Source organism: Falco rusticolus, chromosome 4, assembly GCF_015220075.1.
Source record: "Falco rusticolus isolate bFalRus1 chromosome 4, bFalRus1.pri, whole genome shotgun sequence".
NCBI lineage: Eukaryota > Metazoa > Chordata > Aves > Falconiformes > Falconidae > Falco > Falco rusticolus.
Genome location: NC_051190.1, coordinates 92,463,048 through 92,490,207, shown reverse-complemented (window position 1 = coordinate 92,490,207; position 27,160 = coordinate 92,463,048). Strand labels below are relative to the sequence as shown.

The window sequence follows — 27,160 nt, the reverse complement described above, 5'->3', positions numbered from 1 at the left end:
TTAAAAAGTTGTTTCAGTTACCCCTTGCATCTTTGCCAGCTGTTGCTTCCAGTGTGTCATTCTGGCCTATAGCTTTCCGTACATGAAAATGAAGGAAGAAGGGCTCAGGAAAAAAAAATAATTGAAAAGCTGAAATGTTTCAGCTGCTGTAGTTTCAAGAATTTGAGACTCAAATACTCAATTATATCCTACAGTCATAACAGCTAACCCTCAAGCTTTAAGTTTTTGGAGTTGGAAAACTGTATTATCTGCTTACCCGGTGTTTTGAAGTGCCTGTTTTTCTCCTGAGACATGCAGGACACCAAAGAAGCTGGCACGCTACTAGAAATTATGTGTAGGGAAAACCCCTGCAACTTCTCATGGAATAGTAAGTGTGGTTAGAATTCATCTTCTGACCTGGTCAAAACCAGGTGGCTGTAGCCAGGTTTGACCCATTTATTAAGGTAAATGTGATATGTCAGTTCCAGTCTGTGTATTGTAACCGTGCAGCTTTCCCACCCACACAGACATCGCGCCAGCTAGAGAACTACCCAAAACGTGTGACAGTGGGCTCCGAGCTGATCTTCAGGCACAAGGTCAGACATTAAATAGTGGATTGAAATGTCTGCAGACCAAGTTAATATCACTACAGTTGGGCTACAGAAAGGCCTCCATGTGTCCCCCTGGGCTTGTCCTAGAAGGAGGGGTGGGGTGTGCTCTGCTATCATGGCTCTCATCGATTAAATATGCAAGGTATGTAGATGAATCAAGACTCTGAACACTCTCAAAGGCTGTGCATGTGTTTAACACTGGTAATATAATAGGACCTAATGACCATTCTGAGCATAAATCCGGTTTCTAAAATTTGTATGTTGGCAAAACAGAAACTTACAAAAGACAAGTATAGTAGACGGAGAAGCCTGTTAAGCATGGTTCACCTGTACTTGCTACTTTCCTCAGACACAGGGATCACCCTCATCTGTGTTAGCCATCTAATTTGCACCTACCTACATATTAGATGTGTAATGAGCCACTACTCCTAAAGGCTTAAATTCCCCATATAGTCAGTGAAAAGTGATGTCTCTGAGGGTCTGAGCTGCAGTTCTTTCCCAACTACATTCAGATGCCTGATTTAATCATTACATCCCGCCCTGACTTGCAAGATCCTAGCCAGTACACCAGGCCCTGTCGAAGGCAGGCAGGTGAAGACAAGGGAATATTGAAAGATGAGATGTTCCTCTGAGTCTGCTACATTTTATTCAAAGCCAGTCAAAATGCCCTCGATTTCAGGGGAAGTTTGAATTTAAAAAAAGGCCTTAGCAAAAATGAATATGGGCCTCCAGTTCAAAGTGGGGTAAAAGCCTATGAAGAGATTGCCAACGTGCTCCCAAGAAGGACTCCAAGCTGAACAACGTGCTCCCAGGAGGAACGGGGAGCAGGGTGGCGTTGGGAAGGCAGGTGACACTGCAGGCTGGGGCTGTGCCAAAATGACATTGAACATGATCACCTTCTGTATTTGAGGCAGCTCGCCTTCAACCCATGTACATACAGTTTGGTTTAATGTCTGCACACCAGAGCCAAGAAACGTTTGCAGAATGGTGGGCAGCATTTGTGTACTGGGGAAACTGTTTTGGATGAGGAGTGGGCCAATCAATCACTTCATTTCTTCTTAGTGTCACAAATAGCAATTAAGCGAGACTGAAAATTAAACCATGCCTGATGCTGTCCTGAGAAGGAATAGAGTTTCCCTCTCTGTGAAATCTTCAGCAATGTTAATAGCTTGCCAGTGGTGACAGCCCAGTTTTTCTTGTCAGGCTCTAATACCCAGTGAGGATCCCTGTAGACTGAGTTCCTACTAGGAGATCGACTCTTTGCAGGGGTCCAAAGCCAGTCTCCGAGGACAAATTCCTCTATTTACGAGGCATCTGAAAATGTCCAGCCTGGATGCTGGTGGTGGTTTGTCCCAGAATGGATTAGCATCTAAAGCCCTTTCAGCAGTGGCTAACACCAGCTTTAGGGACACCACTTCTTCACATTTTTAAATGAACTCATGTTCATTCCTCATGTTTAAATGAACTAAAGCCTTTTAGAAACTGGAATATTGTCTTTAGGAGGGATACAAGTTGGCCAAAAAGATGGGGAGGGGGGGGAAGGTCAGCAAAATGTACATAGTTTATTCTGACATTTTAAAATGCTCTCACCTTTCTCTTTCAAATGAGGTTGGTTGGTTGTTTTTCGGGTTGTTTTTTAAATTTTTTTCCCTCTGAAAGCAAGTTAATTTTTCAGTTTGAAGAATGGTGCAAAAAATGGGTTAAATCACCTGAACATTAAGCAAAACCTGTTTTAGTTTCTAGTCTACCCAAACTGCATTTCCCCCCGATCATTTGGTGCAGCCAGTGAACCAAAATATCCATTATTCATGTAGCTCTACGTGGTTCTCCTAGTGTGTGGAGACACCCAAACCTGTAGAGATTCTGCAAATACATGCAGAGCATCACACCAAGGAAAGATAAAAGTATGTTTGGAGAAGAGGTGGAGACACAGACCAGTATTCAACTATGAACTAAAAATTACAACTCTGGGCCCTGTGCGGAGAACACATCTGTCTATGCTAGAAAGAGGAAACCTGAGAATTGCCCCTGAAGATCTTGGTGAGAAAAACCTTGGCTCTTCGCCTTTCTGTGTTAATTGAACTGGGATAGTTTAGCTCCTGCATCCCATTTCTGTTCTGCCTGAATTTTAAATAAAAATAGGTTAGAGAAACTTACTGATCAGGTTTCTGCTTCATTTTGTATCGCATAAGAAAGTACATGCCTTCCAAATCCCAAAGGTCCCATAGCTTTCAAGCCCTTTACTTGATCAATCCAATTCCATTAAGAGACTTTTTCTCTCCCCTTATTTGCATGCAGATACAGCAGCTCCCGTTCTCAGCAGCGTTCAATACAGGAACTTTCTGAAACTATTGGGCTCCTAGGTTCACCACTAATGAAATAATATTCCCTAATTAGTAAAAAAGTAAGTGTTGGAATACAGTGCTGCATTCCTCTGAAGCCTCCACAGCTGGTTTTCTGTGGTCTTGGCTGCAAACAACACAACCTCTCTCTAGCTTCCAGCCTGGAGAATACTTGCAAACTGCAAAAGATGACATGAAGGCTACTACACTGCTTCTAAATAATAGCATGTTCTTTCCATATCTTTTAAATCACATTAATGTTGATGAATATACTTCAATATTTGTTTTCTACAACATTTGAATACATGGGGAAGCATAGGCAGCAGAACTTCAAATGCAAAAAGCATTTGTGCAAATTTGAACTTTACATTCACAAACTAAAATCCCGACTGCTCATCTCATCACAGGGAAAAGCTGAATCTGCAACTGCAACCGAGCAATGCTGTTCAAAGTTTAGATATTTTTGTAGCTATTTAAATGTTGCTGGACACTGATGTGGATAAATCTCTCTAAAACTATCTGCTGCATAGACAGGACTAAATAGTGCACAGAAGCCACAATTTAGTCAGATAATTTGTAAAAGAAAAAGAAGTCTGACGGACTTAGACACGTCACTCTATAAGCAAAGGCATTTTGCAGTCTGTCTCGCACAAAACTCTCAAGGCATTAACTTCATTACAGCTTAAACACTCGGGCTAAATTAATCAGGGAAACTAGACTCATGCTTAAGTTGATGCATAACATTCCCACGCCCAGAGTTAAGTGGACACACAAATATCTCACAGATTGGGCCTTAAGAAGCACGTCTATTCAACTGCAGCTGAATTCAATAGTAGTCAAACACAGTAAGAGATGGGGTGAATGAGCGTCATAACGTGTCCACAGAAGTACTAGAACTGAACAGATATTTTATTACATTCGGATGTGTTGGGTTTCACTTCTCAAACACAGGCATCAAATACTCAAAGTGTTTGGTCCACCAAAAGTTTCTCAGCTCTACAGTTCTAGCAGCAGTGAGTGGAAGATGTAAAGGCTCTGACTCTCCAACACAAGGCAGAAAAAATCAAGAATTTATATCTTACATGACAAAAAAGGACTTTCAAAAATACATTTTCAAACAGGACTTTCAAAACAGAATGGGTTCATTTTAAGTAGTTAACTGGATTCTTCCCATTTAGACATTTCACTTTATCTCCTCCTGCTCTGCAAATTGGTGAACCCCTATGTTATCATTAATAACGCTGCCCTGCCTTATGGCATCACACACAACGATGCTGCAGGATGAGCTGGCTGTGAGCTACAAGAATATGTCAGCTGCATGGCACAGTTACAGATGGTCCCATCTTATGATGGGAGAGCTGCTGCAGCTTAGTCTCCTCTCCTGCTACTCACAGGCACCACCAGTTTTTCAGTATCATACTCTATGATACAGCCATTAAGAGCTAATAAAACACCACTGAAAATATGCATACTGCATAAACCACAAAGAACTTTTTTTTTGTTATTATTTTTGTTTTTATTTTCTTCCCCCCCCCCCCCCTTTTATTGCTGTTATGCAGAACAGTGGGTTTTTTGAAGCTCACTCAATCTTGGTGCACAAGAAGACATTATTTTCTACAACTTACAGCATTTTGGGAAAAGGAACATTGTTATTACAATCAATTCCAATGTACGTGGAAAAACTTGATCCTGTGTAAATGTTCCATAAAACCTGTTTGTTCCCAGTATATTGTACTGTCTTTCCTTAATCTAAGAAGTAGCTCCTCCATAGGCAGCTGCACCCATTACTGGCTGTTGACTAGGAATGTAAACATTTCATTTAATACCACAGAAATCACAAAGGAAAAGTCTGTTCTTAGCCCTTCTTTTTTTTTTTTTTCTTGTGTGTGTGTGTGTGTGTGTATCCCTGTACAACTTCTGCACCACCAATTCACTTTCCATTGCACAAATGGCAACGAACAAACAAAATGAAGTGAGACAGATCTAATCTATATATATTTTCTAGACAAACGCAATACACAGTTCTACAACTTTCTGGCAAAAGGGACCAGTGCAGGACTGCTTGTCCCTGGAGCTGCAGCGCAGCCCTCCCGGTACAGCTCCAGCTCGGGTTTGTGCTGCATTTCAGCAGAACAGGCACCAGATGGTAGCAGCACATAAACCACAAATTGTGCTCTCAAAGCACAGCACAAACCAGGGTTTTTATCCATGCCCTTCCGCAAATTTGATTTTTCAATGACACTATAGCAGAAATTACGCAAACCATCTTATTAGAATAGTCATAGGATTTGAAAGCAAATAAAACACCCTAAAATGCACCAGATGCAGTAAAAGCTTCTATTCTTATTCAGACCCAAGTGTTGCTATGAAATCTGTTCCGTGCTCCCTTTGAATTGGAGTTTCATGCCAATCATCTTACACAGTGTGACTGGGTGAAAAAATATTTTAAAAATCTCTACACAAAGCAATTTCTATTATTAACTGTGCCCCACCGTGCTGGTAGGTGCTGTATGAATGGAAGAAAAGAATGGTCTGTGCCCAGAAGAGCTTATGAGGTGAACACAACCTAGCTGCTCTGAGGCAGTTCCTACTGCTTGTCAAAACCCAGTTCCCCCACTCTCCCCAGTCCGCAGCATTCTTTCTCCCATAGCATTGGGTACCAGCAGCCTATGGAGGACTTCAGGTATCCTTTTCTTTTTTGTGGGGGTGAAACAAGGGGAGAAAGCCCTGCAGTCCCCACGACTGCAGCCACCTCAGATGGGACACACGTGCATGTATGCTGCACCCCGAGGAGGCGAGACAGGGCCAGGGGGATGAAAGGTGTCTGGCACCATATGTCATGTGACAGCTACAGTTATTTTGCTTCATCTCTGTGTTCAGCCTGCAGTTCTTTACCCGGTTATCTTTGGGGTCTGGCTGTCAGAGCCGTCATTAGCAGGAGACACGTGCATAGCTGCAGGGGCACTGGGAGAGCACAGGCTGTGCTTTACGTCCTCCTGTGCAGCCTCCCGCTCCTCGCCCAGGGCCCGGCTCCCCACCCAGCTCTGGGTGCTCCTGTCCCCCTGGGAGGACGCTGGCCTAGATGCTCTCCAGATATCAGCCACGAGCACTTGAAGGAACCAGGTCACGGAGCATTAAAGACGCAAACTGTGCTGGCCCAGAGCATGACAGAAATAGCTAGGTAGCAAATCTACATCTACCGCCGGAGCATCCAGCTTCAGCCCTCCTCCAAAACACCCAAGGAAAAAAGCAGTTTTGCACCAACTTCCAGCCAAGTTTTTGGCTTAAGATTCACTGTATCGTACGGTTATGTCTAGCACGCTGGTGGCATGGCACAGCCGGCAGGCAGAGCACAGCAGCCTGGAGCGCTGCCCGGGTTGCAGAACCTGCTTGTGAAGCAGGGTGAGAGGGTACACTGCTGGCTCCCCGATGCTTTGGCTAGACAGCCCTTGGTACCTGTGCTACACAATAGCACGCTTTAAAGCTGGTGCACATACTTACTGATTTAAAACTAGCTTCGGTACATCTGCTGCGCACGACAGTCAGCGCCGTGACAGCAGGTATAAATATACTCCTTTGTGAAATGCCTGGGGCTGGTGGGTGGGTTGCTTGGCTCCCTCTTTCTTCCTCTCTCATTACAGGTTGTCCTGAGCTGTGTGAAGAAGGAAGCTTTGGGGAAGAACTGAATTAGCTGATAATATTACGTAAAGCTACTCATTAAAGAAAAAAAAAATGTTTTAATTTTTTTTTTTTATGTTCATTTCCCTTCCTCCCTACCCAAATCAGAGATGAATATGGGCAAAGGAGGAAGAATGTTCTCTGCCTTGTACGTCACTGAAGAGATGCAATTTCCTGCGCTAGTGAACCACCCTGTGACTCCCTAGAGAGGGTCAGAACTGATGTCTGCGGGCATTGCTGGCAGAGGTTCACCATCCAGAAGTCTCCACCTTCCCCTTAAGTCTGGAAACCTCCTTTAGGTTGGCTGGAGCTACAGAACGTATTTAAAGTAGCTGGGGAGGTCATGCCAGGCTTGGTAACGCTGATCAGCATCGTGAATCTCCCACGCTGCTGCCGAGGGTGGCGGCTGCAGCCTTGTGAATTGCCGTGCCTGGGATGCAGGCAGCTGCCTTCCCCCGCGAGGCAGAGCTGCCCATTGTCTCCTGCCTGTTCTACACAAGAACACACTGCCCTAGAAATGGTAAAAGCATAAATGAGTAATCTGAAAGCTGAATTTGACAGGAAAAGAGAGAACACTGTAGGCAGTTCTCTGTGATAAATGATGTTTCTGCAGTCTGGGAGGTTAGGGCTAGTGATGAATCTAGTCAAAACCTGAAACTGCAGTCACTTTGACAATGGTCTTTTATCTTCCCTCAGCTGATGAAACAGCTTCAAACTTTGCCAGGTCCTCCTCCTACTTTTCCTTGAGAGTCAGTATCACTTCCATCTTATTTCAACTGAGCTTCAGCCAACTGTCATTAATTCAGATTCGTGCCGCTGCCAAATGTCGGGAGAGACGGGTGATGGTTGTGTCTGCTTCTGATGAAAATGAGAGGTAGAGCTGAATGTCATCAGCCTACACTGTAGATCACGTTACATCACAACTTCTCCCAGTAGCAGCTGCACAGAGATAATGAATAAAAAATAAGCGATTGCAGGGAGCCTCGTAGGGCTCTCTGCAACTGAGAGCACCTCACAAAAGGGAGGATGGCTTCCAGCAACCCTTACGGAGACCTTTGAGAAAAATGAGTGAAAAGCCCCTATGGATTAGCAAGGTCCTGCAACTTCTGCTCTGTCAGCAGTGCCCAAATTGATTGGGAGGCCAGAACAGGTATCTGGCTTTTGCGTGCTACTTTGTAGAGATCAAGAGTCAATGATACTAGCTCTATTTCCATGGCAATAGCCATTACAATGTGCTCAGGGGGGTCTAAGAGTGTCAGGCTTGGTAAGCTTGCCTCTCTTTTTCAGTGACGTTTTCCCAAGGAGAAATGCTAAGTGTCAGCAAGTATGTAGAAGATCTATGGAATAGGAATCATGCTTCTCATCCATAAAGAAGAGTTCTCCAGAGCATAAAAATACACCCAGGATAACATCAAAGGACTCCTCACTGGTATCACCTACAGCGAGGTGAATCAGTCCTCTCATAGTGGCCATGGCCAAACGATGTGGTACCATGAGAAGCATCCATGTTCTCCCAAAGTTTCCTCGAAGCCTGAGCTGGATATGGGGCTGGGATTTTGAATTTTGCAGCAGGGTTCAAAGGGTCAGGCTGTCAACTGGAACAATTAACACAGCAACCTACAGGTCCATGACTGCACAGGCAAAGCTCTGGTCCTCCTGCACTCTGCGGAGGGCACGGGAAGGAAATATTAGAAAAGACCTTTCCAGATCCCAGCACAACTTCAGCACAACTAGCTTTCATTTCAGAAGTTTTAGTGCTGTTTAAAAGGCTATCACTATTACTGTAAACCGATGTCCCTTAAGTATTTGGTTGTCCTCCTGGATACCTATGATTCCACCCCCTGCCAAGATTTTAACAACAGCAGGTTTTATAACTTTCACTGGGCCATCTGCCTTAAGTATGCAGTGTGTGCGTATCCTTTCCCACTAGGATGAATCAGCCTGCTGCAGTAGGACCTAGAATATGACACATACATGCAACGAAATGTTATAAATGTGCAATGACTTTTAGGAATGTAATCACTGCAAGTCACACAAACCCCCAAAGCTCTTGGGGTGGCTGCTCAGACCTGAGGACTGCAGGCAAGGTGTCCTGCTGACACCAGTGGTGGGAGGCATGACCTCCCAGAAGCCATTCCAAAAGCCTGCCAGACTTCTTTTCTTTGCTGCTCATCCAGTTTCTGTACTGGTGAATGTGGCATCACCACCTCCTGCGCCTCCATCTTTATATTCATTGCTGAGCTTAGATATATGCATGTGCATGAGATACATCAAGGAGGACTGTGGCAAAGCAAAGCTGCCAGGGTATTCTCAAAAGCTGCAGAAGTAAACTGTCTTACTAGAAGCACCTTCTATGAGGGAACCAGACAACTCAGGATGTTTCTGGATGGGAAAAAGATGCAGGAAGGTTGGAAGAATCAGAATTTCACAACTTCGCTTTTCCCTTTGCTTTGTTCTCTCAAATCTCTGCTGCTTTCTAGGACCATAGGACTTTCCCTACAGACTTCTTCAGGCTACAAAATACATTGAAATGATGCAGCTTCCTCTTACTTTTGCTTACAGATCCCTTATGTAAGAAACTGGAAAGTATAAGGAGGCCTTTACAGGTTCACGTGCAGAAGATGGGAGAAATGTGGGCTGTGGCATCATAAAACAGATAAAACTGTTGCAAAGAGGGATCTATGTATTATGGATCTATTATTCATCGTGTTTTATGAAGAGAGAACTCATATTTGGAGACTGGATGTGATCATTAACCAATACCAAAGTTTAACATAAACGTCAAGCGGTATCAATACAAGAGTAGTTGTAGGACATTTTTAAGTTCAGCTCCCAATTTTGAGTGCAGCTTTTGCAGGCCTTCCCTTTGGCCATCTCTTTGCCTTTCCCTTTCCTTCAATCTGTACTTAAAACGAAAAGTCACTGTGTTATGAAGAATAACAGTGTTATATAGGCACTACAGAAAATAAGAAATACGAAGTAGCTCTTCACTTCTTAATACTAAAACTAGAGAAAGGTAAGCAGAAAATCCTTTACTCTTTGAAACACAGGCAATATACCTGCTTTTTCTTCTTGCGTTTTGAAGACATTGCTCCTTCAATTGCAGGCAGACGTTACAATGGATAATAAACAGGATTCACGTTCTTGGCACTGAGTCAATTAGAAGAAATACCAATTGCATTCTGTGAATATTCCCATGGTGCCAAACCATCAGAGGAGTTGGTGAGTAGGAGGAGTGAAGGTGTGATAATTGAAAGAATTGCTACTTGATAAGTCACAGGAGCTAATGTGTTAGCTCAGCATGCGGGAAAGCTAGGACATTCCCAGCTGCCACAAAAACTGGGTGTATGCAATCCCTGGCACCACTCGTTGGGACAAGATGAATCACAAGCGCTTCGGTAGCGAGTTACCATGTCAGAGTGAGCCAGATGGAGGTGGTTACTTCCGTGATTGATTGCCTCTTGGGCTACCAAGGGCTTTTCCAGCAGGCTAATGCCTTTCTGTTGGCACTTGAGCGCCTGGGAGCAGTGTGTCCGCTTGGGTCAGCATGGTGCAGGAATTCCTGCCTTTCAGGTGCCTGGCTGCCCCGCAGAGGGAGAGGGAAGTAAATAAGGAGCAGGAGGGAGCGGGTGACTACCATGTGCAACCGAAATAACACCGACTTCCGACGCCTCCCTAATAGACATTGCCACTAATGAATTTTCAGGCACGTGCTGAGTTAACGGGGGTGAGCAACATTGAAACATCCTTTAGTTAAACTCAATGCTTTACAAAGGCTAATTGAAAAAGGAAGGAGCAGCGGGGGGTGGGGGTGGGGGTGGTAGGAGAACCAGGCGGAAGAGGGGGTGGAGGGGGAGAACAGCTCTATTTTTCAAGTGTTGAATATGAAATCCCTGCAACAGATGAGTTTACATGCAAGCCTGCACCTCATCAGGGCAAAGATACAGTGAGTGGAGTCAAGTAATTTTCCTCTGCACACAGCATCCCCAGCCCCTTCCCCTGCCCAGCCAGCTTTCTCAACTGTGAGCTTTAGAATATAAACAGCCAATAAGTAAGGACAATAACTGTAGTTCCTGCTGAGAGCTAACTCTGCCTGTCATGCATTTGCTGGGTCCTAATACAGGACAGTGAATAAAGCTTCATTACAGAACAATGGAGTTAGCTGCCAGAGCCTACAGATTTGAATAAACAACAAATAAGCAACATCTGCTCCAGCATATGTGTATGGTAAAAAAAAAAGTCACAAAATAAAAGAATTTGTAAATGCCAAAAGCAACACTAAACTGCCAGTGCTACTGTAGAGTGAATTTTTAATTGCACATGCATACAGGCAGGCTGTGGGTATTAGTCTCACATATGTCTGGTTGCTGCCAACCTGGGAGTATAGATGAATTTAATTAAATAAGGATTATCCCTTCTCCCCAGTACAATTACTTATTTATAACAATGATAAAATTGCCTAATAAAAAAGATTGTAATATTTTTTAAAACAGAGCTAGAAAACACTCTGCTTTCCCTGTAAGTCATTCAGGGATGTTTGGGGGGTTTCAGCGTCTTTTAAAATTAAGTCTCAGCATTCTGCCAAGAAAGAGGAAAAAAAAGTCTTATCATAAAGCCTACTGCAGTTAAACAGCCAGAATCTACATTATGGAGAAATATAAAGAAGACACACAGCAGCCAGGGAATTGGCTTTCATGGGGAGTGTAGAAAATTAAGCAATTGGACTGAAATTGAGGCCAGGCTACAGAGCCAAGGGACAATACCACTGGGACAAGTACTTCCATAAGTCACCCGTCTCTAATATGCTCCATCTAGGCAAAGCAGTCTGTTCCTATCTATCTCTATTTCTTTTCATAGTGGGCACGCCGCACTTTCCTGCTCAGGTGAGCTCCCATTTCAGCAGGGTCATGTCAGGCTCTTGTATCTTCATCATCACTCACACCCTTTCCAACAGAGCCCATAAGCAAATGAGAGCAGCCCCTCACGGTATCAGGCACTGCATGAGCCTTGAAAAATAGGCAGCCTATGCTCCGGGGAATTTGGAGGCCAAATCTAAATTCAGGCGTGCTCTTCTGGGACCTGAGGTTTTCCTTCTGTAGGCTCCTGATGGACTCTGTTTCCCACTTGCCCCTGTTTTGAGGACCCCTGCTGATGGGTCTGAGCCACATTTTGCTCAATTTATTAGGAACCTTCCTAAGAGGTAGGTATTATTCAATACTAATAATATTGCTTCACAACTGGAAATTTTTAGACTGTTTCCATGATGCACAGCAAGCTGAAGTCACAATAAAACTCCCATGGGTGTAGAGGGGTACACCATTTAAGAGCAGTGGGAAAAAGAGCAAGAATATAAAAAAAAAGTCTTAAAAAAATATCCGGAAATCTCCACTTTAAATCTAGGCCAAGCATCAATGACACTAAAAAAACCAGAGAGATATATATATTCCAGTGTTTAAACAAAATTCTAAAATAGTATTATGGTTCTGCAAAGGCATAAATCTTTCATAAGTTCAGTTTACTATTATGATTTGGATTGATCACTTAACTGGATGACAGTCTTACCAGAATTAAAAATAAATAATTACTATCTGATTTTTTTTGTCATGAAATTACTACTAAATGCATACTTATTCCTATGTCTTAAAAGAGTATTCAGGGCATACAGGTTTTTTTTTTCTCTTACATTGTGATTGATACACCTATACAACGTGCTAAATCCTTTAACTCATCCCCTTAATCATTGAACTGCAAGGTCTTTTTTTTCGGATGGACAAAGAAAGAAAAAAACATTTGTTATTACATTTTGAATTCTTTCCCCACTGGGCTATGTCCACATTCTCTTTTTATAATTTCTCGCTGAATGTTTGTCCAAATGGTGTTTTTCACTCCACCAGTCCTGGGGAATTGCTATTCTTTGTATAAATACTGCTATGAGCAACATTACTGGTACGGGGGCTTGTCTTTGTTCATGAAGATCTAGACATCCACCAGAAAACAAAATCTAAACAACCTCATGTAACCCAGGTGACAAATAATACAGCCTGGATAGCAACAAGAACGTGACATTAAGCTCCAAAAGTTACTGTAGCCACGCACTGACAGTCCAGATACATAGAACCCTGCCAGAAGATGTGGCAAGAGCAGCTGAATGCCAAAAGTATGCAATCTATTACACAGTTATAAAAAAAACCCACACTAGCGAAATAGCAAATTATGCTTACAGATCTTTTGAAAACAGAACTAAATGCTCCAGAATGGAGGAATTAATGATATATTCCATCACCTTTACTCAGCTCTAGCATTCACTGAGAAAATCCTGCACCCCTGGATGAAAACACTGGCCTCACTGAAGTCAGCAAGACTTACGCCACTGCTTCCAACAAGCTCATGATTTCACTCCTGCAAATCCAGTCCTCAGTCCAGCCAATGGCATCTGCGAATGACCAGCATCAGTGGATACAGGATTTTCTTTTTTAGATGCCTGTGTATGAACTTGAGTTGCTGAATTATTTGCACCGGTACCCCAAAGGTAGTATAATGTAGTCCCCAAAAGGTGAGGGCTCACCAAACTTTCACATTTGTCTCCTGCTATCAGCTTCTTGCTACTTATCAGTTCTTTCACATTAAATTTCTATCCCATTAAAAAAACCAAAAAAAACAAAAAACAAACCAAAACACCAAGACCAATGTGCCAGTCCTGCTTTAAGCGCTGGTTAGAAAGGGACCCTAGAGAGACCAAGGCCAAGTGCTCCTTCCTCCGGAGGCTGAATAGCCTCTTCCCCAGCACCACCACCCCCAACACCAAACACTTCCCAGGAACCACACTCAGATTGCCCCAAATGACAGCATCTGGTCTGACAGCTTTGCTTTTAATCCTTTAATAACCCTCCAATAACTTCTCCTCTAACATGTGATTCAACACTACGTCAGCTCATGTGGTGATGGTCTGTGTAATACAGCACACTCAGATGATGGGGTAGGGGCCATGCTGCCACCAGAACGCCCTGGTTGCATGGGCCTGGGTGAGCTGGGTACAGAGTGGTTGCAAAGTCCAGTCTCGTGGTTGACTTATCTCCCAGATATCTGAAAACTGGTGGATAAGGCATTGGTCTGAGCCTGGCAAATAATTCACCAAGGACGAGCAAAGCTTTGGTGTCACTTGGAAGAGCAGAGAGGTCTCTCAAAGCCTCAAACAGGGACCTCACGCACTCCAAGCTGTGCATGTGAGATACCCTTTTCATGTGCACTCATCATGTCTCCCTGACAAGCTGAGTGTATTTTACAGCCCTGTGGTTTATCAAGTCACATCATCTAGACTACCATGTCTAGAATAAAGCATCCAAATGCCAGAGGTGATGGGAGGGGACAAGGAAAATGCATTGTTAGGATAAACTTTAAAAGCAGCTAACACGGGAACAGTGTTTTAGAAGCAAAACTGACCAAATTGTGTTTCTTAACACTCACCTGAAGTGGTGTCAGGAGGATTTCTACATGGATCTTCATCCTCAAAACTCTGAATCTGAGAAAAGATGAAAAATTCTTGTTGATCATAGTGATTACAACTGTGTGCCTTATTATGGGTGTAGGAGTAAAAACGAAAAAAATATTCTAGATGTTTCAAAATGAAAACATAAAATCTTTCAGATGGTTCCTTTTTGGTTATCTCCTTTAAAAAAATATTTTTTCTTGACATAAACCAGGCTCTAGTCTCAGAACCTTTCCAAGCCTTGCTCAAAGTAATCAATACATAAAGGTCCCCAACATGTAAATTCACTAACAATCTTGTTTGAACAGCCTCAGAGAAATGTGCCTAGGAAAAAAGACTTAGTAGAAGACACCCAAGGCAATGTAACCATATGGAGGCAAATTCTTGCCAAAGAGTATATGTAAGGTCAGAATTTGTTTTTCTCTAGGAATGAAGACCCATTTGACTTTTTCATAGCATCAAGGGGAACATCATGTCATGGTGCCAGATAAACTCCTTCAGAGAAAAACTTAATAGAAAAGCAGAACTATTAGATGCAAGTAACACATGCACATGAATGTTGGATGTGTCCTCCATGCAGTCTGTAGCTCAAGAGATCTCTAAGCCTCTCATTGTCAAAGGCTAGAAGAATACAAGAGAAATCTTGCTCTACATGTGCCTGTTAGTCTTTTCTCCATACATCTGCAACTGGCCATTGTCAGACTAACAGTTTAGACAGCCTGATAGTTTCAGCCAGCACGTCGTTCTTACAGCCTTCATTTAATGATGTGCTAGAGAATACTCAGAAGTTAAACAAAGTATACCCTAATTTGGGCATACAGAATTCACCAAATTGTCTTAGCCACCAAACTGGGACGTTTACGATCATCTGCATTTACTTCTTTGTCGACGTCCTCACTTTTGTGCGAGCTTCTAGTCACAGAGCTGCAAGTCCAGCATGCCAAGTGCTTTACAAAGACATATGGGCTGCTCTGGAACCATAAATTTGCTGTGTTGGAGGTCTCCAAAAGACACCCTCTTTCCCACTGAGGCTAATAATCAGGCCTGTGCTCTGCTTCTTGAGACAGCTCTGCCAACAAGAAAGCTGCACCAAACCTTTCACAGAAAAACATGCTTTTGAAAGGACATGAAAAGATAAATATCCTTTCCTCAAGAAGAACGCCACCACCTTAGTCCAACCTTTTCCAATGCTTTAAAGAATGGAGTTTTTTTAAACCTCCCACCTTTTCCAGCCACTCACTGCTCACTCCTTTCATTCCCTTACTTCCCTCCCTCCCATGTCCATATGTTTTCAGGGGGCTGCCAAGCCCCCATTTCTCCTCCTTTCTTTGATTCTTACAGTAAAGGCTAATTTTTGGACTCCTTCCTTTTCCTCATTCTTGAAGGATGGCCAGAAAGGGAAGAGTATTCCTGTCAGCATCCCATTGGAGTCTGTAGGATTGGAGAGTATCCTACCGTAGACCTTTTTATGCAGTAGTATGGCCAGAAAAACTGCTGCTCACAAAACAGCTCCAGATGTAAGAAATGGACTGGCAAGTATCTTGGTCTCTGCTACTTTGTTTTGAACCCCCACTGACAACTCACTGTTGCTAAAACATACAGAGAGCCGAGTATTATGGGCTTCACAGACTGGGTATGAGAACAAGCTGCTGTTCTGAGTTATTCTGGCTTTAGGATGCTCAGCTTACAGAGCGATAAAATATTTCAAACATTGCTATAAAACCAAGGCTAATTTTGTGATGCAACTTTCTGAAAGAGCACACCAGAAAATGAACTTGAGATGGAAAAAAAGATAGGGAAAAAAAATGAAACAACCCTGGTTAATGACTGGATCTGTAAAAATATCCATTACCATATGTATTAGTATTCCTGCAACTTCCTTCTGTAAAAAACCAACCACCTAGTGCTGCACGAAACACATTGGCTTCTTACACTATCACAGCGATTGAATGAATCTTACCTCGGTAACTTCAGTGCCAACTTCTTTGACAGTACCCTAACACAAAGACAATTTAAAATAATCAAAAGCCCAACGAGTAGTGTAAATCCTACTGTTTTTCCCCATAATGCTGCTGCATGGTGTTTGTTGAAATAGTTTACTCTAGCTTCCATCCTGAAAAAGAGAATCCACACTGATACCATAAATATGGGTGGAGATACATTGCTGGCAGAATACACACAGATTCACCTCACCTCTTCCATTTCAAACGAGTCTGGCAGCTTGCACTTTAGGTTGGCCACTTTTTGCAGCATGTGGGCCACAAGCGAAGGTGGCTCCTTTCTTGGCCCATCTTTGGCAGGCACTTCACACGCAGGAGAAAGATGGGGCTGTTTTGCAACTAGGTGTGACGAAGCCCAGGCTTTCCTCAGTGGAGCTGGTGGGCACTGGGATATGGGGTATGCCGAGGCACCTCTGTCTCTGGTGGTTTGCTCCTGGGCCAGGCAGCCCAACGTAACACATGCAGGAAAGCGTGTCTGGACTGTCCCACTCTCAACAATATCTGCACAAGAACAAGGTTGCTCTTTCCTGCTGTGCAAGTTGGTTTCCCCAGGTGCTGGTGAGCCCTGCTCCAGCAGCATTGTCTGCCGAGAAGCCCTTTTCAGGAGCTGACCTAGTCTTCTCCTCTTTGCTTGCGTGACCACAGGTCTACTCTTCGCAGCATCCAGGAGACCGATCTCATCCCCGCGGGCATCCTGTGCTTTGGTCTGCTGGGTGTTGACATCAGTCAGCAAAGATGAGAGGGCACTGGTTACGTGGTCAAGTACTTCCAGCTGTCGAAAACGTTCTTAGATTTGGCAGAACGGAAGGCAACATGGTTATTAAAAAGTATAATTTTGAAATAATCAGGTACAATGATTATTCAAACTTGTCACTGCCAAGAAACATACTACCTACCTCATTCAAAAGGGGCTAAATTTTTCCATTTGCTTCCAGAGGATCCATTCAGGCTATACAGAGACGTCACTGCATAGTTCTTTATATTTTACAAACACTTACACAACATTGAATTTGTTGGGTCAAGTGCAGCTGAATACTATTCTATGTGAACAAAGGTTACAGAATCCAGCCTGAAATTCTCTGGTTGGCTGGGCCAGACTTGGATGCCATGTTTAAGGACTTATTAAAATTCATGTGAATAAAGTTATTAAAATCTGATCTCAAATGTTTACCACTGGCAGCTGTCCAGGATAACTGCAAAATGCATATAGCCATTAACTGTTAAAAAAAATGACCACAGAAGCTATGTTCTCATTTTCACAGCAGCACAAAGCAAAACACTTATCCCCCAGAAACTCACAGCTGATGTTGTATACAAGTTCCCAGATTTTTTTTCATTGTACTAACCCCCTGTAATTTCTGGGTCATTTTTTTCCATGGCATAACATCTAAAGAAAAGCAAATAATGTTTTCTCTAAGTGCTCCTGGAGACTTCCACCATTACAACACCATGAAGTTATTTATACAAAGCAAAGCAACACATTTGCTTGCACATTGTGTCTGTACTGATCCTGAGGCAATGAATCTGTCACCAGGACTCCTCCTTCCTTGAAGGATTCATTGAGGACAGTAGATGGCAAAATGCTAACTTTCTTGGCTGCCATTTCTCTTAGAGAGCAGCCAAATTTACTGCATGTGCTCTGCATGCAGGCTGCTGCTAACGCTGCTTCACTGACAGTTAGACAGCAAGGGGATATTTAACATGGATCTGAGTTGGTCCTTTGCATTGGGGACCAATACCGTGGCATGTAATTCCTGATAGTTACTGTACCTCAACAACATTCTTTTTTGTCTTTGCCCCAGGCACAGATTTTTAACACTGGAGGAAAACATTTCCACTTTGTAAGACATGGTCAAAGGTTTCACCTGATGCTGTTTAAAGGAGTTATCTGATCTATCAGTACGCACATCACACAGTTTTGCAGTTTCCATTTGCGACAGTTTGGGGTGTCAGAGTAAATAATTTTTGGTTTTGTACATCCATTGTGCTACCACATGTTCTCTGTGTAAAGCACATTTTATCCTCAGTATTTCATCTGGCTCCGACTACATGAGACCATAAAAATGCCAAGCGCTAATCTCCTTTGACTGACAGTGGCACAGCAGTCCAGTCCGTCTTTTGATTTGAACCAGAACCAAACCTCCTGCAATTTTAAACAGTTTTTACACACTGCTTAGCTTTTGTAAATTATTTCAAAGAGCCTGGGACACCTAAAGAACAAATCAAACAACAAGAGAAATGATAAATGAATAACATTAAAAAAATCCTCACTTATCTGCAATGCAATAAATACACAGGTCATGAAGAAATTATGTCAAGGACAGCCTTGCTGCAATGAACTATTTATTTCTCTCCGGGCAAGCAGTCCCTTCAGTTTCTAGGCATGCTCCTCAAGGATCCCACCTCAAACAGGCAAGAGGCTGATAAGATCTCTTTAGTGTCTGCAGCCTGCTGCAAAATAGCTGAAAACTGTAGCACAGATGACATATTAAGGGACATAAATGCAGATTCACTTTCACTAGAAACTTCAGCTGAAACAGCAAATGGCCGTGCTGTAAGCAACATCAATGAATCTTCAGTAGAATCTGTATCTTTTATAGGGTTTCTAATGACTTTATGATCAACTGCTTTATAATTTAGGAGAGGAAGCTCACAGTTTTGTTCCTCTCTCCTTAAATCTGGTATTACATAGGCTGACATAGTTATCTACATGAAAGATTTGGAAAGTCTTCAGTAGGCCCACAGTGGGATGAAGGAACACAGAACAATTCCAGAACCAACAAGATTTTTTCAATCAGCATCTTTATTTCACAGCAAATGGCAGAATTTGGAAAAAAAATTAAAAGTTTTAGCGGGAAAACCAAGGCTTCTGAAATTGCACAGGAAAAGTAAAAACGAAATTTCAACATTGTCTACTTTGCCATATATTAAAATATTTCTCTTTTTTTTAGGTTGCTACAACCTGAGTCTTGGCAATACTGCCTTTGCTTCAGTTAAAGCTGCACTTCAGAGAAAGCATTTAACAATTTACATTTAATTTCTCTTCTAGGGGTGAATTTACTGGCTGATGTACTTCTACTCTTTCCTAGCTGACCTGTGGTGGTCACAGGACAACCACATATCATGGGAAACGGTGTCCACCTAGTGCATTCACCTCACAGAGGACAGTGAGACTTGAACTGCAGCTCCTGTGAGGGGCTGTCAATGGTTTAACCCCAGAGGGAAACTCAGTACCATGCAGCTGCTTGCTTGCTCCCTGCCACCCCCACTGAGACGGGGAGGGCAATCAGGGAACAAGGTAAAACCTGTGGGTTGAGATAAGAACAATGTAATAATTGAAAAATAATAATGATGATGGTGATGAAGAAAAGGAGAGAGAGGGAAAGAGCAACAAAACCCAAAAGGAAAAAAACGCAAGTGATGCACAATACAGTTGCTCACCACCCACTGACCAATGCCCTGCCCAGTCCCTGGGCAGCGATCAGCAGCCCCCAGCCAACTCCCCCCAGTTTATATACTGAGTGTGACATTCTGTGGTTTGGAATATCCCTTTGGCTAGTTGGGTCAGCTGTCCTGGCTGTGCTCCCTCCCAGCTTCTCATGCACCTGCTCACTGGTGCTCACTGGCATGGGAGACTGAAAAAGTCCTTGACTTAGAGTAAGTGCTACTCAGCCACAACTAAAACATCAGTGTGTTATCAACATGATTCTTATGCTAAATCCAGAACACAGCACTGTATCAGCTACTAAGAACAAAATCAACTCTGTCCCAGCTGAAACCAGGACAGAGGCTTGCAGCAGCTTAAACAGGCAGGAATGAGTGTGAAAAATCCACAGAAAGAAGACACCAAACCCCAAGTAAATTTATACATGGCAGTACAGAAAGGTGGTATTGAAATGTGGTGGTGAGGTTTAGTATTAAGCATCAGATTAAAACATTTCAACATTTCTGAACTAAGGCATTCAGAAACTTGACGTTTACAAAGAATTTGGACATCAACATATTCGGAAATATAATACTTTTCACTTAAGATAACTTCTGATTGTCAAGTGACTATTTCTTCAGTTGGGAAGTCAAATATCACCTCTAATAATGAGGTCAATAAAGTTTTCACCACTGGAAAAGGAAAGGAATAAGCTTTTCTTTTGGATCTGCCTGAGAAACTGAAAGGTTGACCAACATTTGGAAAACACATCTTATTTTTGTGAACTAAACCTTTTGAATACTCCCTCTGACAATGCTGGGGAAACAGCACCAAGTGAGGGGACAGTTAACAGGTAACTTTGAAGCAATCCACACATATTTTAAAAGGTCTAATCAGCAGTGAAGGAGGTCTAGGAAGCTATATTCATCAGAAGCAGGGCAGAGCCAGACAGAAACAGAAAAGGACTGCACTAGGAAATTAATGAAATATGGAAGTGGAGAGGGATCACTCTGCTATGGAAGTCCTTGGCCCCTCTCACCTCCCTCTCCTTTTTTCCTCCTGGTTTCTTGTCTTCCATATCGTACCTATAATTTTTCTCCTTATTATAGAATCACAGAATGGTTTGGGTTGGAAGGGACCTTAAAGATCATCTAGTTCCGCCCCCTGCCGTGGGCAGGGACACCTTCCACTAGACCAGGTTGCTCCAAGCCACATCCAGCTCTTCTTATCTCTCTCAGAGTAACACTTGTCATGTTAAATCAATTAACTTTCTCTGCTGATTCAGAGAATAGGAGCAAGTACATAGGACAATGAGATAACCTCTCTCAGGCATTCACTAACTCAGATTAAACAACTTCTTCCTTTTCCGGGACTAGGGACAAATGAGAGGGATTCAGGCTGCATTTGCATTGAAACAGTTCGGTGATAATAAACCAAATAGGGTGACAAGAACTGAATTAATCCAGCACATCTCTGGGAATAGTGGTTCAATACAGTCTTGAAATCTCTAGAGGTGGCACATGGTCTGCCTCACTTTGGTGAAACTTTCATTTCAAAGCCTTGGTAATGCAGGCCTCCAGCATTAAGGAGCCTGGCCTTCCCTGTATTGTTCATGGAGAGGCAAATGCCCATGAACATCTCTAGACCTGAACCTTCTATTTAATTTACAGAGAAGAGTCTTTTTTTGGGTCGTCTTCTGGAGATCTTCAAAAGCACCTGTTCTCCTCACAGTCATTACAGGGAATACAGGCTTCTGCTTTAGAAGAGCGGGCTCATTAGATACCTGAACATTTAGGTACAGTACTAGTACTGAAGGCAGAGAGATTCGGTCCCTCCCTAGAGATGTCATCCATTTTAAAATCTAATAAAGATGAATCTTCCACTCCTCCTTCTTGCTATGCCTCACTGCGACAACCTAAGGCTGCCAATATTGGTGAAAAAACCCACCAGTTTGCAAACAAATACCATTCCTCAGGCTTTTGTATGCTGAACCTGATATAACCCTTTTTAGCTGTAACTCTTCTCCTGGAACACCACCTGTAGGAAGGTACCTGTGCAAAATTATCTACATGGTCACTGAGACAGATTGTCTTCCTCTGAGAGGTGTTTTAAGCAGTGGCTGGATGACCATTCACAGGTGCCACCTGACTATGTCCACTTGCCCTGGAGACAGAAAGACTCTACAGTGATTAAGCTCCATGAGATGGCGCTTTTGCTAAATGCCTATAATTTGGTGCAGTGAACCAGGCTGAGGTTAAGCACTGCATATATGGAAACATGTAGTTAGTGAGAAGAGAAGAGGTAAGTATCTCTGAAGGATGAATCCCACCTCTCTTGATTAAATGTTCCCAGCCCAGGCACATACTTAGGAGGCCTAAACAGATGGTGTGAAAACCCCCTCCCAAACTGTCAAAAGCAAGATAGTATGTTTTGATGGACATCACACCCACCAAAACAGAAATTCAAATCTTATCTTACTTCACAGCAACTCCCCCGTACAGATAAGCCATTAACATGTACTAAGAGTGCTCCCATTGAGGATGACTACAGGAGGAGTCATTAAATTCACACCTTGGCTTATCACTGCCTGACTTCCCTGTGCAAACTCCTTCCCTCAGAGGCTTTCTCTGCTCTCATTCCCTTCTAGTTCTCTGCCTTCTTCCCTGAGGTCTTCATCCACCATCCACTCATACTGATTATCTCTGATCCCTCTCTCCCTCTCTCCCAGAGGAGTTACAGAAAGAGAAGGAAAGAGAGAGCTGAGAAACCTGTTTGATGTGTCAGTTTGCTGTAAATATTGAAATGTGTGCACAGGGCTTTCTATCAAAAAAAAAAAAAAAAACAACAAAAAACAAACCACAAAAAAAACCCACCCAACAAACCAACAAGAAGAGAGAAAAAAATCCCACATTTTCCACAATGCTCTGACATTTCTGTTTCAATTCTCATTCCATCCATACAGCTTCCTTGGTGTAATTCTAAACGGGAATGCAAGGGCTATGTGAGAGATCCTGTTTCACTGAGCATCTTAAGTAAACAGAAGATTTCGAGAGCCATCTGGCTATCCTGTGCAGCAAGCATGAGGGGAACTGATGTCAAAATTGGACTTTTCAGATGGGTGATATACCAGTGAATTAACAATGCTATTTTAATGCAGATATATCTTTAGGGTGAGGACCTTGTATTCATTTCCTAAATGCAAAATACACAAAATGAGAACTAAAACTATCTAAATGAAGAAAAATTAAGACTGTGTGCTTTAAATGGTGTAATTTTATTGTACTTAAAATATGGTCCTCATCTACATCTTAGGGCATATTTGAACCACAGAATGGTTAACTTCTAATTAGGGTTTTGTGGGTCTGATGCACAAGCTCTGGCAGCTCTAGTCATGGGAATTTAAGACCTTGTCATCTGCTCTGCACATTTCCTGGTGAGAGAGGTCCTGCACCCACCAAGGGGAAGAGGGAATGAGAGCTCACATCTGGCCTGGCTGAATTAAAAATCCTGTATATTGGCTTACACCACCAGTGATGGTGGGTACATGTTAACACACTGCCAGTTAAGTGGCTGAAGTGGTGGACCCATGTTCAGTTCTGCAGCCTCTGCAACACCAACAATAACCTCTGGTGGTAGAGTAGGTCTTACAGGGGATGGGCAGTTATGTTTTGAACTGCCACAAGTTGGAGGCTTCAGCACAGAAATCAAGGTGCACAGCTGAGGAGAGCTATACAGTATCTCAGTCACGTTAGGAAGTATCATTGCCACAAAGGGGTATGTGAGGATCCTTAATGTCTCCAAAACACATGTCCCCTTTTGATAGATTTTCTCTCCCAAGCCTCTTCTTCCCTACCCTCTCAAGCCCCTACACTATTTATGGCTGAAAATTCTCTTTTTGACAAAATGTCTCTCCTTACCATATAGGTTTGGCCTCTCGACGTCCATTCTCTGCTTCTGAGCTTCCAAAAAGACTCGGATGTTGATCCCTTTTGCTACAGAAGCACCACTGAGGAACCGAGGAGGGATTTTAGTGCAGACATCAGGTTCTTCTGTACCAAACCCCAAATCAAGCAGAATCTCCACCGGATCCTTTTCCCAAAGTGACAGCCATTCAGTGATGCTGTGGTGAAAACATTAGGACTACTTACACCACTGTCTTGGCACCACTTTTCTCTTTCTCTTGCAGTAGCTATCATACGGTCTCATTTTTGTTAAATAATTCCCTTCCCTTCTTTTCCCCTCTTACGGATACTACCGCTTAAGTGAAAGTAGTAATTTTCAGCCACATTGCTAAATGATTAGTACACGTTCCTCTCCCTTGAGGAATCTGGTGGCATTGGATCTAGATAGTTTAGCAAGAAGGACATTAATAAAAGGTGTAGGTTCACAGCTCTGCAGGCTCACTTCTCTCCAGACACAGTACAGGTAAGACGTGCTGCAGCTGCCATAAGACCTCGCAGCCCTTTGCCTTCCAGGAGGTTCAAAGCCCACTGCAGTTTCAGGTAGGTTTTTGTTTTTTACTGGTACAAATGCATTTGAGGTCAGACACCTGCTTTTAAGAAGGTTGTTTTGATCGTTGAAAATAAATGAGGACATGCCTTTTACAAACCAAGACCTTGAATGCATATCCAAAATTGTACTCAAATTTGTTCATCCCTAGATGGGCTGTTACCTTGTACTCTTAGTTGGAAATACGTGGAAATAACTAACCTCTTGGGTGCACCAGTGAGTGAGTAGGAAGAGCTGAGACTCTTGCATCTTGGCATAACTGGACTTTCTGAAAACTCTTGCAGGGACCTGGTTAGAAAAAAGCAACAATGAAATGTGTTTACTCATGTGCTCCTTTGGGATGTCATTATGATTTTTTCCTAGAGTAAACATTTGCATTTTGTCTTGGTTTATAATGATACATAATAGCAATGCCTTAGAAGAAGAGTCGGCATGAGAGTGTGGCAATGTGCGTATTCTCGGGAACAGTATGTTACAGTAGGTGTGAGAACGTAGGTGTGAGGTACCAGTAAATGCTAATTATAAAGGTGGCAGAATGGCTCACTTTTGACAGATGGTGAATCTTTGGGGAACCTTTAGGGAGCACGGTTTCTCTAGCCACCTACTTGAAAAGATATAATTGCTCTTAACAAAGTTTTGGAGAGACAAGGCACAATGAGTTGCAGCAGCAGGAGCGGCACCTGAGAACAATCCTGCACTTCCCTTCTCAATGTGTTTGTATCCGCTAATCTGTGGAGAAATAACGGCTTTCCTGAGCCTGCTCACTGCAAAAGGAATATCCTGCAGCACGGTAGTCTTTCTCCATAGGTAAGATAACACAGTTTTGTTATGCCCAAGCTTACACGTACCTGTCAAGATCAGTAGCAAATGTTTATACACAGTTGAAGCATTGCATTAATAACTTTTTTATCATTACAGGTTATCCATCAGCTCACATCTTAAACAGGCCTAGAGAGATACGTAGATTTTTGAACTAACACCGTAGCTATCAGTTTGAGAGAAGAAAAAAAAAAAAAAAAAGCCCACCCCAAACCCCTAAAATGCCTTCTTTTGTCACAAAGGAAGAAAAAATAACAGATGTCTACAGTGTCTGACACCTACCTCCTGTAGCTTTGCACAGTCATTTGTACCATTTCTGGTACTGACAAGGAAACTGCGAACAAGAAGAAATAATAAAAAAATTATTTTCTTACCTTTTTTCCCCCTATCAAACCAGAACCGTGTCAAACTAAAGAAAAGACCAAGAGACTGATTGCATTAGACAAGGAAACATTTTAACCTCAGTGGCAAAGTTGCAGAATAATACCATTGTGGGAAGCTCAACTCACAGTGTATGTTAGTCTTAGGTAAATGCAACACATGTCAATAAGAATGGAAAAATAGCTGCCTGTACACTTCATAAACCAGTAGCAGTGCACTCTAAGCCCCTGCTATTTAAAAGTGAGCACTATGAATTGGCTTCCACTGTCTGCTGCAGAGCCATTGAAGATATACTTAGAGCAAATATGAAAACAAATTTCAATCCCTGCTTTTTTAGTAAAAAACCAAACAACTGAAGTATATTAAATTCTCATTCCAGCACACACTGGTACAACTTTTTTGTGTGTGTGTATAATGTTTTTTAAAGTGTAATTCACTGACGTTCTGTGGAAATTTGTGATTTCTCTGGGCTTTGCATTGTGCTCTAAATGTGCGAGAGGAGTGAGACAGTTGCAGGACAGTTGCAGGAGTTTCTGGAGGAGAAAATATTTGTCTTAGAAGTGATAACATTGTTTACTGGACACCAAGTGTGCTATATATACCTATGAGCTGTAAGGTGCATATTTTGTCATTTCATGATGATGAAATGGGAATAAATAAGATGCAAAGATGCAGTGTCTGTAGTTGTTACTTCCCCTCGAAATAACACTCATTGATCCTCTGCAAGCTGGGGTAGCATTTGCCTAGGAGCAGTAGTAGATATCCTTCAGCATTCCACAAGATGAATATTTTTTGTCTAACTTTCAAAGTTTTCTTTTCTATTTAACAAAATTGTGTCAATAAAGAAGGAGAAAACATACTTTCACATTCTCTACTGGGTTATTCTTCCGCTCATAAATTCTAACATAAGTTCCTTCTGGCTTACTCAGTGCAAGAATATCCATCCAAATTGAGAACATAAAGGTTACTGACATCCTGTAATTTGCTGCAGTAACATAAACCAGACTCTCTAGCAGCAAACTGAGCATAATTTGAATAAGAATCAGCTACTTGTTGTATACCATTTCCTACTCGTGCCAACAGAAGTTGTAGATTCACTATAAAAATGCTTGAGAATGTAAAAAATAAGATCTGAAAGTGAGAGTTAATACAATTTTTCCCTAGCAGCATGTAGGCACTCCTCTCTGTAACAGAACATTATACCCCAAACTGGCTGCTGCTGTGATTTCCTCAGTATCTCATATTGTCAGGACTGAATGAATGCAAGTGCTGCCAAACTAAAAACCTAGCATTGTGAAACACTGGCCAGGGTGTTAAGTAAATAATTTAATGATGAGAAATCTGGTGTTGTAGGAGGTGAAGGAAGTAGCAGGTCACCAAAAAGATCAAATGGGCAGAACCTGATAGTTTACCACAAGCTGGGTCACAGGCAGTAGCTGGCGTGGCTGTACTCTCGAACCAAGCAAACATCAGGTGTGACACCTTAACTCTCTTTTGTTGTAGGCTAAAGTAAGTTGAACTGTCCTGTATTTCTATGTGTCAAGAGCATGCCAACGTACCACTACCAAGGCCAAGCCATTCAACCTGTTAAGTAGTAGTAAACTGCTCAGGAGCCCATGTCTACCTTGTGACTTGGACAAACTTTGCACCTCCAGGTAATGCAACATGGGCCATTTCACACATGGTTAGAGTCTCCACTTCTTTCTCTAATGAGAAGACTCTCACGAGACATTCCTCATTAGAGATCTTGACATTTTGAAATATTAGAGTTTGTTTTCTTCGTATTTCAGAGGTCACAGAAATGGTAATGGGGAGGGTACGGTATTTACATTTCCTGATCTGTGTAAGTATTTTGCTCCTGACACAAGAAACACTGAATCTCATTACCAAACTGGAAGATACTTTTGGGGAAATAATGCCCTTTAGAAAGC

General features: G+C 42.5%; 1 protein-coding gene across 1 annotated transcript in view; it reads right to left on the bottom strand.

Annotated features, from left to right (window-relative positions):
- The window catches only part of ITPRID1 (ITPR interacting domain containing 1), a 40,016-nt gene extending 13,104 nt beyond the window's left edge, over positions 1 to 26,912 (bottom strand). The window contains exons 1-6 of the mRNA XM_037383844.1: positions 26,854 to 26,912; positions 25,223 to 25,257; positions 24,231 to 24,351; positions 23,438 to 23,640; positions 16,290 to 16,882; positions 14,075 to 14,129 (exon numbers count right to left, since the gene is read on the bottom strand). Coding sequence (XP_037239741.1) covers positions 14,075 to 14,129; positions 16,290 to 16,882; positions 23,438 to 23,640; positions 24,231 to 24,351; positions 25,223 to 25,257; positions 26,854 to 26,912 — 1,066 coding nt within the window. The remainder of the gene's footprint in view (positions 1 to 14,074; positions 14,130 to 16,289; positions 16,883 to 23,437; positions 23,641 to 24,230; positions 24,352 to 25,222; positions 25,258 to 26,853) is intronic.
- Positions 26,913 to 27,160: the final 248 nt, after the last annotated feature.